The sequence below is a fragment of the Ctenopharyngodon idella genome, chromosome 12 (assembly GCF_019924925.1).
Source record: "Ctenopharyngodon idella isolate HZGC_01 chromosome 12, HZGC01, whole genome shotgun sequence".
In the NCBI taxonomy this organism is placed as follows: domain Eukaryota; kingdom Metazoa; phylum Chordata; class Actinopteri; order Cypriniformes; family Xenocyprididae; genus Ctenopharyngodon; species Ctenopharyngodon idella.
In genome coordinates, this window is record NC_067231.1 from 28,436,468 (window position 1) to 28,452,292 (window position 15,825).

General features: G+C 35.0%; 1 protein-coding gene and 1 long non-coding RNA gene across 2 annotated transcripts; both read left to right on the plus strand.

Annotated features, from left to right (window-relative positions):
- The first annotated feature begins 106 nt into the window (after nucleotides 1–106).
- On the plus strand, nucleotides 107–4,903 carry gpx9 (glutathione peroxidase 9). The gene is made up of 5 exons (XM_051913797.1): nucleotides 107–380; nucleotides 2,682–2,775; nucleotides 2,999–3,129; nucleotides 4,225–4,355; nucleotides 4,569–4,903. Exons 2-5 carry the CDS (start codon nucleotides 2,691–2,693, stop codon nucleotides 4,642–4,644), a joined length of 423 nt encoding a protein of 140 aa, XP_051769757.1. The 5' UTR covers nucleotides 107–380; nucleotides 2,682–2,690; the 3' UTR covers nucleotides 4,645–4,903.
- Nucleotides 4,904–7,959: 3,056 nt separating this feature from the next.
- LOC127523276 (uncharacterized) lies at nucleotides 7,960–13,816 on the plus strand. The gene is made up of 3 exons (XR_007932839.1): nucleotides 7,960–8,276; nucleotides 12,682–12,819; nucleotides 12,908–13,816. It is a non-coding gene; the product is annotated as an uncharacterized LOC127523276 (long non-coding RNA).
- Nucleotides 13,817–15,825: the final 2,009 nt, after the last annotated feature.

Consider the following 15,825-nt stretch of genomic DNA (forward strand, 5'->3'; position numbering starts at 1 on the left):
CTGTTGGTGAAATACTACACTATTACAATCACCTGGCCATTGAAATGAAAACACTCACATGACCATCAGGGTCAGCATACCTTTGCAAACCTGGGACAAAAAATGAACAGCTCAAAACAATAGAGTCATCCATGCAGAACCTCTGCTGAGCAAAGAGAGACAGAACGCTGAATGAAACGCAGCCGAGAGCCAGAGGATAGGGCGTAAAGTCACTCCGATACACTAGTGCACAAGAACTGGCTGCAAATATGGCTGCAAATTCAGTTTATGACTTCACCATGGACACCCTGGAGGGAAAAGCCGTCCCACTCAGCATCTTCAGAGGAAAAGTTCTTCTCATTGTGAACGTGGCAACCTTCTGAGGGTCCACCATTGAAGAGGTAACTATGCCTAAAGTTTTCGTTTCATTAAGTAGTACAGTTTATTAAATAATTTAATGCATTTGTAGGTCATATACATACAGTATGAATGTATAGAATTTTTTTTACAACAAGTGTTTTAAATTTAAAGGCACAATGTGTAAGATTTTTAGATTAAAATATCCCAAAACCACTAGAACAATGTTATATATTTTGTTGACTTGTGTACTTACATTATCCCAGATGTTTCCAAGAATGTTTAAATCCAGAGAAATAAGCAATTTTAACCAGGACACGGACCGTGTTACCCTCGATTTCAAAGCACTCTTTAATATATTACGTTTTATTAGGATACATTCATTGACAGAAAACTAATCATAGCTCAACACAGTAAGTCTTATTGTTTAAAGGGATAGTTCACCCAAAAATGAAAATTTGATGTTTATCTGCTTACCCCCAGGGCATCCAAGATGTAGGTGACTTTGTTTCTTCAGTAGAACACAAATGATGATTTTTAACTCCAACCGTTGCAGTCTGTCAGTCGTATAATGCATGTCAATGGGAACTCAATCTATAAGAGTCAAAAAAACATGCACAGACAAATCCAAATTAAACCCTGCGGCTCATGACGACACATTGATGTCCTAAGACACGAAACGATCGGTTTGTGCGAGAAACTGAACAGTATTTATATCATTTTTTACCTCTAATATACCACTATGTCCAACTGCCTTGAGCATGCGCACGGCATCCGGTGCGTGAGGTGTGTACGCGCTCTGGCGTAGTTTAAACATGGTGCCTGTAGTACAACAGTTGTTACACAAATGGACGTAAACCACAAAAAAACATAGTTTTATTACATCAAAACTTCATTTTATTTTGTTACTTTTTGTAAAGGCAGCTTTACAAATAAAAAGGACACATACAAAGATCTTGTTCACATGCCTCAGTTGGATGTGGAAAAACCATAGACACAGCTGATGGTTTAAGTCATACGTGATCCTCTTCTGGGTATGTAAAATCATCAGGGGAAAAATGATCGCTGCCGACCCTCAACAACTTTAGTACGTTAATGGGTGTGTTGATATCTAGCCAAAGAGCAATCAACCATAACTTCAGGCAAGCAGGCTCAGAAGTTGGGAATACGTGGAAAGTCACCACTCCCGAATGAGTTCACGCGAGAGAACGTAATCTTTTAGTTTTAAGTCGGTTTGAACAATCCGGAAAGCGCAAGCAAGTACCATTTTGATTAGTCGTCGTACCTACAATGTTTGTGCACTGTGTAAACAATGAGTGACGTATACGTGCGAGAGATTAATTCCGGCGCTTGCATAAACCATGCCAGAGCACGTACACACCTCACGCACCGGATGCCGTGCGCTCAAGGCAGTTAGACATAGTGGTGTATTAGAGGTAAAAAATGATATAAATACTGTTCGGTTTCTCGCACAAAATGATCGTTTCGTGTCTTAGGACATCAATGTGTCGTCATAAGCCGCAGGGTTTAATTTGGATTTGTCTGTGCATGTTTTTTTTTACTCTCATAGATTTTGTTACCATTGACATGCATTATACAACTGACAGACGACAACGGTTGGAGTTAAAAATCATAATTTGTGTTCTACTGAAGAAACAAAGTCACCTACATCTTGGATGCCCTGGGGGTAAGCAGATAAACATAATTTTTTTTTTTAATTTTTGGGTGAACTATACCTTTAAATCTCGTTTTCTTGATTTACTGCAAGTACCATGTTTTACCATGGCTATTATAGATCTAGCTTACTGCAGTGTGCAACAAGAGTCTCATAGTAGCCGCTAAGCGAACGCACAGAGCAGCATTATAACAACTTTCAACACACAACGTATCTAATATGATAAACAGCGCCACGTTACTCCACATACGCTTGACCGGAAGAAGCAGAAGCGGTGACTGCGGCATAATAAAAGCTCCGCTGCTCGAGCCCTGTGTCGCACTCGTCTCTCATTAGCAATCGCTCCAGCAGCCTCGTTGCGCTCCAACACCCTGCTTCATACTACAGTAATGTTAATAAATCTTTAATGTATTAGCTCATCCATGAATATGATTTCTGCCCGAGTCCCGACGGATTCTTTTCCACCAGACAACAGATTCCGCAAAGTCAAGCTATCACTTTGTTTTGAATAAGCGACCTCTAGCAGCAAATTACATATTGTGCCTTTAATGCGATGCAACTGTCAATTAAAAACCGTTTAACTTATTTTTAAACTAGTGTTTGTAAAATAATAAATAAATAAAAATTGATTTATGTGAATAATCAGAACTGAAATAAATGCTCTGTACAGTATCACAGGATGAATGCACTCATGGACATGTATGGATGTCTGAACTTCACCGTGCTTGGATTTCCCTGCAATCAGTTCGGCCTACAGGCACCTGGTGAGACCTGTCAACTTACTTACTGGTTCGGACACCAAAGTATGGAGAATCTAGTGTTGTATGCTTATTAAATAAAAGGGAGACTGGGGCAAGTTGTCACATCTGTATGCTGGTTTTGAACATTCTTCAAAGATTTGAAAGATAATTCAACACCATTTTAAAGTTTTGGGTCAGTAATATTTTTTCTGACCCCAGTAATATAATTTCACCCACTCTTCCACAGAAGAGAACCACGAAACCCTGAATGTTCTGCAGTATGTGAGACCTGGAGGAGGTTTTCTCCCAAAGTTCCCCATCTTCAGCAGGATTGAGGTGAACGGCGCTGATGAAAACCCTCTATACGCCTTCCTGAAGGTACTGTGTTTAGCTCAGTCAATCAAATGTAACTCTGTAGAGCAGCATATATTGGAAATTATAATTTGCATAAACAAAATAAAGTCTATTTATTTCCATTATTATCCATTATGGACATTTCTTCCCCACAATTTCTCATTTTTAAATGTTTTTTTTCTAACAAAACTTTCACATAAATGAGTTCATCAGATCTGAGAGGGTTCCTGAAGCTGATGAGTTCAATTCCCAGTAAATGCACAAACTGATGTAATGTATACCTTGAATGCAATGAAATTCGCTTCATATAAAAGCATCTGCCAAATGCATAAATGTAGATCTCTGCTGTAAACATAAAGTGGAACAGATAATGTTTCAGTTTAACTGTCATTCCCAGTTTTTGAGCACAGACCTGAAAATTTTGAACGTAAATTGTTAAAACTCTTGAATGCTTTGGAGCACAGACTTAAGTTGGTCTATTTTTAAAGGAGATTCTTGCAGAAGTGAAATGAGAAAAAAAAAAAAAAAAAAAGTCAGAAAAGCAACATTTTATATTTTACAAAACAAGTTAGACTCTAAAACTTCAAGGAAATTAAAACTATAAATCTGAACATGTTATGTTCCAAATTTTAGGTTTATTTTAGGTTCAATAAAAGATTTTGTTTGGGCGTAATACCAAACTTTTCCACTAGATGACATCCAGACCATATAAAGACACACATTTCCATATATGGTTTGAGTGATCTGACTGAACCTTACAGTATTTCCATAATGTTACTACTATATATAAAGTAGACATCATATCCAGAACTAGTATGGGCAGTATTTGATTTGAACAAAACACATGCGGAAAGAACCTGTATGTGCGTTATAGTTTGGCACCGTATCACAAATAACTTCTCTAGCCTATATTTAAAACATTTCAACCTTTTTTCTCACGCGTTTTATGTTTCATGCTTCAGAAATGTGACATCATTCCCAGTAAGGGAGCATAGTGAGCATCAACACTTCCTGTTTTTTGTGGTGCATTGAGGGATTTTTGGCCAACTCCCTGGTCAGTGCCCTGACTACTGAACTAGAGAGCTGATTGAGACGCACCCCATCACTTTGTTCTTCCAGGAAACTCTGCCGTTTGTCAACCCTGTCATTGGAGACATCAGGAAGCTCTACTGGTCTCCCATTAAGGTGAATGACATCCGATGGAACTTCGAGAAGTTTCTCATCACTGCAGATGGACTTCCTTACAAACGGTACCAAGATATGCTCACAAATTCACTATCCAAAATAAAAGAAGACAAGTGTGGATTAAGCGAGACATGACGTTAGCAAAACTACATGGTCAATACAGTTTAGTGTTCACTATGCTATGTTTGACCAATCAGAATCAAGTATTCCACAGAGCCATATATATAATAAACGAACCATTACAGTATCATGTGACTCTGCTGAATTGTCTATTGCAGGTATGATCTTCACTGTCCATTTGAAGATGTGGAGCGGGACATTGCAGCGCTTATGCAGGGAAGACATTCATCATAACACATTCATAACCAGCTCTCTGATTACGATTCAGCTCAGTAGCAACTGTCTGTCTGGATTCATTCAGATTCAACTTCTTCCTCTGTCCTAGATCCATTCAGACTTCATAGACGTGAGAACTGTGCTTAGAAGTTATTGAATCTGTCATTCTAATGTTTTAAAGTCTTTCTCTAAGTGAATCTCGTGAAAACGATATTCTAAAATAATATTTTATTATTTTGTTCATTCTGACATCGGTTTAATGACGAATTAAGAACATTTCCCCCAAATTCTCATTATTGTAATTACAAAATAATTTTAAAGAATGTTTACATTGTGGTATTATTTGTTATGGTCTTTAATTTATGCCAATTTGATAATAATAATAACTTGTATAACAACATAATATTTTGAGGTTCTGTTGATTAAACCAATGGCCTTCATTGTATTAACTCACATTTTTAATTTCAATGAACTAAAAATTTTAAGGCAACCAGGTAACTTACTTTTTTAAGTTAAACCAACAATTCTTTTTCACAGGGTAAATAATAGTCCTAAATATATATATATATATATATATATATATATATATATATATATATATATATATATATATATATATATTAATTTTCTTTTTAAAACTATATATATTTTGTTTTTTGGGGTGAAAAATGACCTGGGATGGAATTTTATTGTTTCATGAGATTCATCTCTCCACAGCCAGTTGAATCAAAATTCTGCACAAAATTCTAAATTCTAAAGCTCTCAGAATTCCAGAACACTGGCGTGAGAAACGCTGGTTCAACTGCCGTTATGGCTCTACAGGACGGGTTCAGGTTGTGCATCTCTTCCTCAGTGAGGCGGCACAGTGACGATCCCTCAGGAAATGCCGTCCGGCAGCTGAGCTGGATCTGATGGGGGAAGAGTAGATCTGATCTTCAGTGCATTCACTCAGATCTCCTCCTGACCCGAGAACCGCCCGCTGACACCAGAGACCCGCAGAACGCCTCACTGATGTCACTGTTACCATGACAACTGCAAGAACAGTAAAGATGTTTTGAACTCTACAGGTGTTCCATTGATTTATTTGGATGCTGAAAGAGAGAAAAACTCAGTCATATATCCTGTTCCATGAGATTCATCCCTCAACAGTAAGACTCATTAAAGGGGTCCTTGATTATGATTTCACTTTTTTAACTTTAGTTAGTGTGTAATGTTGCTGTTTGAACATAAACAACATCTGCAAAGTTACGACGCTCAAAGTTCAATGCAAAGGGAGATATTTTCTTTTACAGAAATCACTTTTTAAGGACTACAACAAATGGCTGATAGGGACTACAACGAGCTTCTTCCCGGGTTGGTGACATCACAAACCCCAAAATTTACATAAACCCCGCCCCCGAGAACACGCAACAAAGGGGGTGAGGCCATGTTGGGCTGCTTTAGAGAAGAGGAAGAGTTGTTGTAGTAGAGTGTTGTTACCATGCCGTCATTTTACGCCGGACTGCTTCACAAACGAGGGTCAATTCAACGCTGGATTTGCACAAAAGAGTAACATGACGGCACATGCTAGTCGATCAGTTGAATCAACTCCACAGCAACTACATAAATTTATCCACTAACCATTCAGAAACGTCTAAAAGTTGTATCTTCTTCCTGAGTCTCTCCATCAGTGTCGACTCCGGTTTGAACAATGTAAGGCTGAACACCGTTACTGACAATCCTCATTTTGGCTGCGTGAGATTCTCCAGCTTTGTTGTTGTTGAGCAACCGAAGCATGAGCTGTTAAGGCTCTGCCCTCTTCTGGAAAAGGGGTCCGGGAGCAGCAGCTCATTTGCATTTAAATAGACACACTTTAAATTAGATCTGAATTCTTTGAATAAACAGATCTAAATTCGGAATAAATAAATAAATAAAGGATGAATACATGATAACAGATATAACATTTTCAGGTTTTTAATAAAACCCCACTCTGTTTTTTCCAGTTTGGGCATTAATTCTCCACTAGATGTCAGTATTATACAGTCAGCACTGATTTAAAGAGATTAACAAACAGGTTAAATTATTTAAGCAGATGCAAATAAAATAGAGCTGTGCTTCTCAAATCATAACAGAAAATCTAATAACATTTATCATAGTAGCTAGAAGTAAACCTTTAACTTGTGTAGCTGTAGGTCTATAGAATACACCCATTATATTAATTATAAACTGTAAAATACAGTTACATATGTTTGATTACAGACTTTAGATTTCATACCATACGTTTCAACCGTGAAATCTCTTTTGTGCCCTTTGCACGGGCCTACCGCTCTCCGCAGAGACAGACGCCTGATTTCCTGCTTTCTTAATTGCATCTGACTGTCGATTTGAGCAGCTTATAATGACCTGCTCACTAAAGCACATGTTTTAGATGTTTCTGCTGTCAGTACAGGAGCATTTGCATGTTTCTGGCTGGGAAATGTGTGGAACTGCATTTAATGTAATTGTTCTCTTTGGTGAAATATCTCAATTGTAGTGAAACGGCTGTAATTGCTTCATATGCCATCGTGCAGGTCAGACAGCTCTGAATATTGGGCCTGAACTTGTACGCTGTCATTATTTCTGCCTTTATAATTAGGGCTTTTGAAACCTGCTTCATTAGGGCTGAACTGCTGCTGTGCGTTTAGTGAGAAGACTATAGAGAGAATATAGTATTATAATCGCAAACAATAATTGGAGCATATCACATAATTTAAATTATTATATGCATATGCTAATTTATGAACAGTCTGAGTAGGTTAAAGCTTAATTGTTTTCATTTTTATGCATTTAAAACAATCATCTTGATCAAAAACAATTGATGTAGCCTAATGGAAGTCTATAAGGCAAGATATTTTGGAGAAGCATAAATGTGCAGCTTGTAATTAAAAGCACTTATTTTAAATGTCAAGGTTATTCCGAACAAAATATGTGCTATTTGAGTTGTAAATGTTATCACGTTACACAAAATTATGTGGTTATACTTTCAAAACAGTGTGTATTTTAACATTTATGCCCCTTAAACTTTCTTTGACATCAAAGTGTATACCATTAATAAAGTTTTGGCTTGTTTTTACAAACTGAGAGACGAATTGAAATTCTTTTCTGTGCAGTTAGTCAGATGCTGTCTATGGAGCAAATATTATATATTATTTTTAAATTAATAAAAAAAATTAAATAATAATGAGTCAATAAATCACCAGTCCTTCTTCCAAAACTTGTTTTTGTCTTACCCTGATTCACCATGGTAAGCCTATTGCACGTGTTTATATTTTAGACCTGACGGGATGGTTTTCCCGGGAAACTGAATACGTATACGTCACTCGCCCGTGAGTGTCTCGTCATATCCGTAAACAGAAAACAGTTGCTCCGGCTACTTTGACTTGTTTGCTATGGGAGCGGCATAGGTTAGTTGTTACAACGTGCGAGAAAGGTCGACATGGAGCAGCTGAATCTCCACCTTCCGGGGAATCACCCGTTTTTAACAAACGCCGAACAGAGGAGAGTCTGCTTGCAGAAAGAGAAAGCGACAGAGCTCGTGATCGGCTTGGCTTTTCGGAGATAGCGAGAACTGAGGGATTTAAAATGTTGTAGGCTAAAAGTGTGGCGGAGATGAAGTTTTTATTACTCAACAGGTGAGTAAGGTATTTTATTGAACAGATGAATCGCCATATGTAGCTCTCTGACTTCATTGTGAATGGTCATATTCATCCGCATTCCGCACAGTGAAGCAGAGCCGAAGCACAACCAAAACAATGTTCTTCCGCAAGATGCATTTAGTTTGGTTTTTTAACCGCTAGAGCGTCAAAAGTTACATAGTGTAACTTTAAAATAACCATATTTTCCTACTAAATTGGCATTGCAAATTGCTATTTAATAGTTTTGCTTTGTTTATCATCTCAAGTAGTAAATAAAACATGCCAAGAAGACTTTTATCAAGCCATCAGGGCAGCTGTAGTGACCACAATAGCAGGTTAGATTGATCTCAAAGCATTGTGAGACAGATTTATCTCCTCGTGTTCGGACATCAGCCCTGCACCTCACTGTATCATCAGTTTCATAACCTCAACACACAGTACCAAGAGTTATAACCGCATCTAACACAGAGCGAATGATGTATCCTTGTGCCTGAGATGTGATTTATGAATCCAGAGCTGCCAGTGCTGCTCAATAGTGATGTACGATGTAGGAAAATTGACATATTTACTGTTTCTTCAAATATTATTACAAATTTGTTAAAGATTTTGCATAGTTGTGCTTGGAGTCAATTGCTTGATTTGTGATAATGCAATGAAACATGCCAAATTGTGCAGACATAATTTTTGGCCAGGCTGTCATACAAAGAAATTATACACACATGCAAAAACAAGAGAGAACCAACAACCTTTTTGTTTTTTATGCATAGTAAAATAAAAACTGTAGCTAGTTTTCCCTTTTTTTTTGCCAAATTATTTAATCAGATAAATACCGCAAATTTAGTGTTTTGTTCTTCCCTCATTTTTAAAATACTTTCCTCATAATTTGATGGTCTAATTGGATTTGTAGGGTCGTTAAAAACAAATATCCCCTCCGGACATCACTTTTGGCCACTACTGTATGTATATTATCAGAGAAAAAGATTTCACATAATATTTTGAGTATTAAGCACATAACATAAATGCTTTGATATGATGACATTCAGACCTTCAGTGTGCAAATGCTGTTTTGCAATGCTCTGAAAGATTGGCTTTGCAGACTCATTTGTAGATGTGCATGTAATGTGTTTCTCATATTATAAAAGCCTCACAGCAGTTGAGCATATCTGCATGCAGAAACTGAAGGGCCCTGTAAAGTCGAATCTCTGCGAGAGCTAAAAACCCAGTGAAGTTCATCCATCATCCGCAGTCCTCTCTACATTACCATTGATCTACACTGAGGATAAAAATAACATGCTGTTATTGTTATATCCCAGCAAGCAATTTCTCCTGGGTGATGGAGTGCACGGCTACATCTGCCCTGGCGTGGACACACAGTCGCAGTCTGTCTTCCTGTCAATAACATGGCACTTGTGCAAATCACGGATCAATCACGGCTGGGGCCGTAATGCAGTCCACCCCTAAAGAAGATATTTGGACCAGGGCTGTTATTATAAATGAAACTAAAACTAAAACCATTTCCGTTACCTGAAATAAAATATAAGATATTAAAAAAAATATATATTTTCTTACCCATTTTCAATAGTTTAACTTGATGTAGGCTACTAAAACTAAAATAAAAATTAATAAAAACTATATAGACATTTATACAAATTTAAAAAAAAATGACAAAAACACACACAAAATTACTAAAACTTTAACTGAATTTAAAATAAAAACAGAAAATATAAACCATCAAATATAAAGTCTATTAAAAATAATAGTATCTCGATGATAACACTGATTTGGACTCATCTTACTTTTTATTATCTTAAAATCATAGTATTCATTAATTTCTTAATCATATATGAGCGTTTCTTCAACTAAGGGCACTTTTGGGTTGATTTTTTTTTTATTTTTTTTTTATTTTTTTTATGAAAACTAATATATTTGGACTTTTCCTATGCAATATTACATGAAGGTCACATTGTAAATGTCTTGGAAATGCATTAAAATACCTAGATTTTATTGCTTTTGTCCTAGACTTAAATCTTTGTACTACACGTTTAATCTCAAACTATAATAAACAATATTAATTATTGCATTTCATCTCAAGCAAGAGCATTAATCAATCAATATTTGAGTAAAAAAATTATTTATTTATTTATTTATTTTTATTTATACATAAATCAAATCGGTCTATTAGTTGTGGCATTATTTCAACAACACCAAACAGTAAAATAAGAAAAAAAAAAAAAATCAGATCAAATGTGTGGACAAAAAAAAAAAAAAAAAAGAGAAATCAAGATAAATATCACTTGTGAACAGATATTTATTGCATATGATTCCCACTCGAGCTGTTATTTTGCCAAATTATGCAAAAAGTTTGAAAACAATATTATTTTTTAAACATATAATGCAATGCAATACTCTGATGATTGAGAGATGAACAAATAAACCTGATGATCATATTTGAAACTCATGATGTTTCTATAAAATGATGTATGAATAATCAAGTAAACTGAAGTTGCTTTAGTACAGTAAGTGTTCATCTTGAAATATTAATAACAATATCAAAGTTATTCTTATGTTTACTTTATAAAAGTCAGTAAAGTTAAAAAAGTCTAAACTATCAATCAGACGACAGAAGGCATAACAGATTTTTCAGCAAAGTTTTAATCATGTTGATCATATAGAGGCCTTAAAAATTTGCATATCAAATATAATTTATGGGTTTTCTTCTGAAACTTTAGAAGAGACATGTGTAAGATTATTGCAGGAGTGCAATCTCCATTTAATCTCACTGCCATCTAGAAAAAACTGTTGAGATATTAAAGAGGTTGTGACTTTTCCTCCATGTGCACAATTGCTTATGCATTTCAGAAATCATTTTTCACTCCCAATAAGAGTGAATCCAGCTGATTCTGTGAAAGTTTTACAATGAACGTATAAAACAAGCCTCACAGAAATTATAAAAGCATATCTTCACTACAGTATGTAAGCAGTGCTTAACAGTCTAAATGAATCCAAACAAATTACAGTCTACACACACACAGACTGATTAATTTGCACCAAATAAATAATTATTATATTATTAAACACACTCAGTCGAGAGCTGACGGCCCACATGCACGCCAGATGTTTCTTCTCATCTGACAGGAATCGCTCCGTGCTTCTCTTCCCAACAGTCACACACTTGAGTGAAACTCGAAAAAAATATCCCAAAATTAATCCATTACATATGACATGGAATAATCACATATATGGGTGTTTCTTTTAGAAAATGAACACTGTCATTTCTGCCGCAAGTGATGCATTGTGTTTGATAGTGTTCTGTGGTTTTAGATATTATTTATAACTATTATTTTAAACTTCATCCTGCTAAGGCTAATTTCATTGGAAGCACTTTTGTACACTGTAAAAAATTATTTTCATGAATCATCACATTTTTTCTTTTGTCAAATCAACTTAGATAATTAATGTGGTTCAGATAACATAATATTTTTAGTTTCTGTTGATTAAATCAATCGCCTTCATTGTATTAACTCAAATTATTAATTTTATTCAACTCAAAATTTTAAAGCAACCAGGTAACTTACTTTTTTAAGTTAAACCAACAATTCTTTTATTTTTTTTGTCCGTATAAATATCAGCATCTGCACCAAATTGCATATCTCTGAATAAAATTAAGCTGTTAAGCCGTAAACGATTGATGTATCAGTGATACAAAGCATAAAACACAAACAGCACACTTTAAAAAAAATAAAAAAATTGTTTAAAGGTTCAATAAACTGTTTCATTTATTTTCAGACTATTATTTAATTTGTCAGGCTTTACAGGTTAATAATGTCTCAAACTTTGGCCAAAATTCTGCATCTAAAGTCTGAGATCTCAATATGAACTCAAACATTTAAATGGAAATCTAATTCATCCACACTGGTTTTTGTAAAATAATTAAATAAAATATTTAATATAATTATATTTTAGGGGGTTCACCTTCCTTTACCATCTCTCTTTGCTCTCATGTCCGGGTCATGTGGTCATTTGTCTTCTGTCAGCTCAAATCTCTCTGTGATTTTCCATCTGCATACAACATTAGCGTCTGAAATGAGAAAGACCCCGTCTGGTTTACTATATGGATAGATAGATAGATATATAGATAGATAGATAGTCAGTCAGATAGACAGACAGACAGACAGTTGTTACATTTTGCAAGACAAAAAGTACTGCACTTCATTCTATAGCATTTATTAATGTTTAATGAATAATAATTAAACAATAAACATTTATTAAATTGCTTATTAATAAATGTTCACCTTTTGATTATTATTGTTGCCTCTAGTAATTATGTGTCTGATTTTTAATTTCCAACCTATAGCTTTAAATGTTGTTTAACTACTTTTTTTCATTTTGTTTTCATGAAAAGCATGTGGATCAGCCCATATTAGATGTTGGTTTTAATCTAAAATGTCAAAGAGTTCTTCAAACAGCTTTGCTTCAAGTTGTGTTGAACATTTCCAATCCGGTTTGAGTGAATCTCACGTCACACTGATCAATGTCACAGGTGCTTGGTCCATTTTCATATTTCTAATTAACTGCCTCTAACCGTCTTCAGTCGACGGGCAGCTTATATGATGTGTTTTTATCTTCAGACAGCACTCGCTCAAACCCTCTGTGGTCCGGGGGGAGGAGCGGCCAGCTCTCCGATTCAGCTTTTGACCACCAGAGAAGCAGAACTAATGACAACATTAGTCCGCCTTTGTGTACGAGGCCACCGGATATGGATTAACCAAGCAAGAAATAATCTAGGATTCTACAGTATGCATGAATAAGCACATGGGGTTTTTAAATGTTTAGTTTTCGCCCCAAAATGTGTTTTCCTTTTCTCTTTTTGGACGAGATCCTGCGCTTTGTGGCTCTGAAGATGAAGAGGAACTCAAGCAAGTGTGCTACTCATTAAATCGTTGATTTGTTTAATCTGCAGACCTCACACCAGACAGCTTTTCCTCGTGTGACCTTGTCTCGCTCTTTCTGTGTCTCTTTGTCTTTCTCGTATAAAGAGGTTTTGAGCAAGTATTTGACACTGGAACACAAACCCTCCAGCCTGTGCTGTCTAATTAAAGTGACATTGGTTTCTCTGTCTGATGTGTCTAATGATGTGTTCGGTCAGGTCTGTGGTCAGTCTACAGACTTTCACAGGCGTTAAAACACACTTTCCCAAACCGCACTCTAAAAATGCTGGGTTTTGACCCAGCAGTTGGGTTAAATGTTTGCCCAACCTGATGGGCAGTTTAATTCAACTCAACTATTGTTTAAAAATTACTGTATTGCTTGCTTAAAATGAACCTAAAATATGTTGGAAATGAACATTTATTAATACATTTAATGAATAATAATTAAACAATAAACATTTATTAAATTGCTTATTAATACATGTTCACCTTTTGATTATTATTGTTGCCTCTAGTAATTATGTGTCTGATTTTTAATTTCCAACCTATTTTGGGTTCATTTTAAGCCAGAAAAAAATTGTTTTATTTATTTTTAACCCAACTTGGGTTGTTTTTAATCCTACATATATATATACATATAATTATTTGCTTGCAAAGTACAACAAATGCTGCTATGATATATATAAATGTATATATTTCAACATTATATCTTCTTTATTACATTATTGAGTTTTTTTTTTTTTTTTGCATTATGTAAATGAGAATTGAGGGTGAAACTGCTTAATTGTCATGAAAATAATGTAACAATGCAATAAAAAATGTTTAATTTCCTTAAAGCAAAATATATATTTTTCTTTCTTTTGAATTCAGGGTGAAATGTGGCATGTACATGTTTTGTGAGATTCATTCCTTTCAGTAGTGTTCGTTTAATCTTTAATGACATTAAAGTACATTATTACATTTGCAAAATTATATCACATAACTATTATAGTCACATGCATACCTTTATGATTTTTCTCTTTATTTGATGCAAACATTTGATTTGTAATCAGAATTCAGAATGCATTTCAGCCCTTTGTGTTCTTGCTATGTTAGTTTAATCAAAATCAATATCTTATTTTACAAAAACACATCTGACCTAAATCCTACAAGACTTTATAATTTAATTAAATATTACTGCAATCAGAGTAACTTGACCAAAATATGCAATGCACAGTAATGAGAATGCACACTTATTTATGAGTGAAACTGTTTGAGAACTAATTAATCTTTTTGATTAAATTATTTTCTCTAAGGCAGGCTAGTTAATTATTTTCGACCAGGGTCCTAATGATCAAATCAGACTAAGAAAATTCATATAAACAGCAAAATATAAATGGCAATGCATAGATAGATAGATGTTTTAATAAACTATTCTAAAGTTTTAATTAATTCATGTTAAACAGTCATGTTAAACTTTTTTTTTTTTTTTTTTTTTTTTTACTTTTCTCTGTGTTTCAGTGTTTCTCTGTGAAGTGGATTAGTGTTGTTCACATGACAGCTGTCTCTCTTTCTCTCATGGCTGCTGAGTAAATGGCACTTGAGAACAGTTCAGTAACACAAAACATTTTGACATTTAGAAGTGTGTGAACAAGAGCCCCGAGGCATCAGACACGCTTAAAACAGGAGTGTTTTCATAGTGGGAATCAATGACCGCATTCACATGTGATTCCATATCACACCCTCTGGAAAAAATCACATTCACTATAGGGAAAATGAACTGTAACTGACTCACTGAATGATAAATAAATCAATGAATGAGAAGTAAAGATAAGTGAATATGAGAATGCAAACACCCTCAAAGTAATCATCACAACTGAGATCTCAGTCGTTTCTCCTAGTTTTCAACCTAAGGGCTGGGTAAATATAGGACAGAACATGTTGGATTTTACCCAGCATAATGGGTTGATTCATTTTTACTATAATACTGGCTTCTTTTTTTTATTTTTTTATTTTTTACTTCATACATGAATTAATGTTTACGGATTAACTTAAATCCTCTAAACTTTTTTTAAATGCTCCACACTCTAGTTTGCATTATAATTCCTTTATTTTCAATCATACTGCCTATTTTATATCGTTATGCCTACATTTAAGCTTGTTTAACAAATATTAGAAGTAAAAATTAAACATTTAGAAATAATTCAAGTGTAATCGACCAGTCTTTGTTGTCGTGTTTCCACCGTAACGGCGCTGGATCTCGTGCCGGAAATGGCTCGCGTTCGGCGGGGGAACTGATAACTTAAGACCGCCGCCTGCGTTTCACTCGTAGCCGGAAAATGCTGTGACTGACTCCATAACCTGTCCATAAATAATCAGTGTACCATTTTGAGAACATATTTTAACATCCTAAGTATTTATATTTTGTATGTTTTTTAATAAAATCATAAAATTTTATGCAAGGCATCAGGCATTTCCATCACGTTTGACTCATATCGCGGCCCTGTATGTTACTTTGCATAAAATTAAACGATATACAGAACCATAACGAATTTTTAGATAAAATAAAACATAGACAAACCTGTATTTTACCGAAGACATGCACCAATTTGAGGGAGCTGCACTGCTCTCTCCTGAAG

Excerpts from the sequence above, each read along its gene's own strand:
- gpx9 (XM_051913797.1), top strand. The coding sequence starts at position 2,691 with ATGAATGCACTCATGGACATGTATGGATGTCTGAACTTCACCGTGCTT. Across the intron at positions 2,776-2,998 it reads GTTCGGCCTACAGGCACCTG|AAGAGAACCACGAAACCCTG; the intron begins GTGAGACCTGTC and ends ACTCTTCCACAG. Across the intron at positions 4,356-4,568 it reads GATGGACTTCCTTACAAACG|GTATGATCTTCACTGTCCAT; the intron begins GTACCAAGATAT and ends TGTCTATTGCAG.